Genomic DNA, 1,724 nt, shown 5'->3' with positions numbered 1-1,724 from the left:
AAACAATCGTGTAGAGCTCCAGACCAGTATTGAAGACCTCCCTTCTGATCTTGCATTTGACTACTGGGCAGATGGATCTCACCTTCACTTCCAGATTTCACGGTGCGTTTCTGGACTGCAGTTGGGAAAAAAAATCCAGCTTCTAAACTGAGATGATCTGCTTGGCAAGTTACTGAAAGACAGTAAAGATGAAAGTACAGAAAGTTTTTTCCACAGTCAGTTTTCATGTACATCTATATACTATTTTAAACAAAAACATCTGCTTTACTGCCACTACTCTAAGGCTTTCTTAAAGGCTGGGAAAGAATTCTTTAAAAAATGCTGGATTTTATTAACATTCCAGTTAGCAAACAGATGTTATAATCAATTGTAATAGCACATGACGAGAAAAGTTGGAATTCTGATATGGAAACGTGTCAAAATACGGATGCTCCAACCTACTTTTCAAGGCAAGGACACACCTACATGTCTGCACAGAAAGCAAGCTGTGAACCTGTAGGAGCTATTGGAAAACACAGGTACGTCGTCCTACCCTTGTCAGATGTCAGCGATTTCTCTGATTTGCCTTAACCTTTGGAACAGGTTATTGCAGATTCGCTGAGCTTTCCCTTAGGCAAGTTTCCCTTTTTCACAGGGAAACTAAAAACACAGCAGTGCCTCTGAGTCTAATTCGAAACGCAGATTTTGGTGAGCTGATCAACTAAAGCTTGTGACACCGTGTAGTCATGTGCCACGTGCCTACAAACACCAGCTTTTCATGGTGCTGTGGGGCTTGCACCCCAGGCCTTTTGCTTATCTGTTCGTGGAACAACACCTGTTGGTGAATTATAATTATTTTCGCAATGGTTATTTTCCGCGAAGTACCATCAGAGGGCAGTAACATTGCCCACATCCACTTCCAACCCCTGCAAACCCCCTTTACAGGAACCCCGATGGAGCCCAATGACCCTGACAGCGATGGAGAAGCCCTGGGGCCCGCAGTCAGGCTCCTTCACTCTAAGCAAGATACAACACCTGTTGGTGAATTATAATTATTTTCGCAATGGTTATTTTCCGCGAAGTACCATCAGAGGGCAGTAACATTGCCCACATCCACTTCCAACCCCTGCAAACCCCCTTTACAGGAACCCCGATGGAGCCCAATGACCCTGACAGCGATGGAGAAGCCCTGGGGCCCGCAGTCAGGCTCCTTCACTCTAAGCGAGATGCAAGGGGGAGGGGGGGGGAAAAAAAAAAAAGAAAAAAAGGAGGCAGGACAAGCAGAAAATGCTACGCCGGGATGGTTTCTAAGGAAAATATCACCTACTTCAGCAGGAGCAGGCGGCTGTTGTTAGCAACCGGCTTACACAGCCAGGGTGCTCCGGCAGGCAGAGGGGGAAGATGGATGGTTTCTCGGGCTGATGATGAATTACCCCATCTTCCAGCCCTCGCAGCCGGGCTGCAGTGGCAGGGACGAGCCTTGCCTCTACGGGCGGCATGTGGCAGCTGAGGAAGAAGGCAAGGATTTGTCATCTTCCCTCAGCTGCCAAACTCACAGCCTGCATCAGAGCCTGATGGCGGCGGAGGGGCAAGCCAGACCTCCCAGAAAGCCCAAATCCCCTCAAGAGTTTCAAGTCAACATTTTATTTCGTTTCGTATTAATTCATACAGCTCCGCTGCTTTAAAAGAGCACAAAGTGTACCTATTTTGACAGAGCCGGGGCAGAAACTGGGAACCAGCCCCAC

General features: G+C 47.6%; 1 protein-coding gene across 1 annotated transcript in view; it reads left to right on the top strand.

The window, feature by feature from the left end:
- The first annotated feature begins 932 nt into the window (after nucleotides 1-932).
- Nucleotides 933-1,724, top strand: part of DLEC1 (deleted in lung and esophageal cancer 1) — a 45,456-nt gene continuing 44,664 nt past the window's right edge. The window contains exons 1-2 of the mRNA XM_009275973.1: nucleotides 933-980; nucleotides 1,156-1,185. Coding sequence (XP_009274248.1) covers nucleotides 933-980; nucleotides 1,156-1,185 — 78 coding nt within the window. The remainder of the gene's footprint in view (nucleotides 981-1,155; nucleotides 1,186-1,724) is intronic.

This window comes from Aptenodytes forsteri, unplaced genomic scaffold (genome assembly GCF_000699145.1).
Source record: "Aptenodytes forsteri isolate BGI_AS27 unplaced genomic scaffold, ASM69914v1 Scaffold80, whole genome shotgun sequence".
Lineage (NCBI taxonomy): Eukaryota > Metazoa > Chordata > Aves > Sphenisciformes > Spheniscidae > Aptenodytes > Aptenodytes forsteri.
Note: the sequence above shows the minus strand (reverse complement) of the source record. Positions and strands in the feature narration are given on the sequence as shown.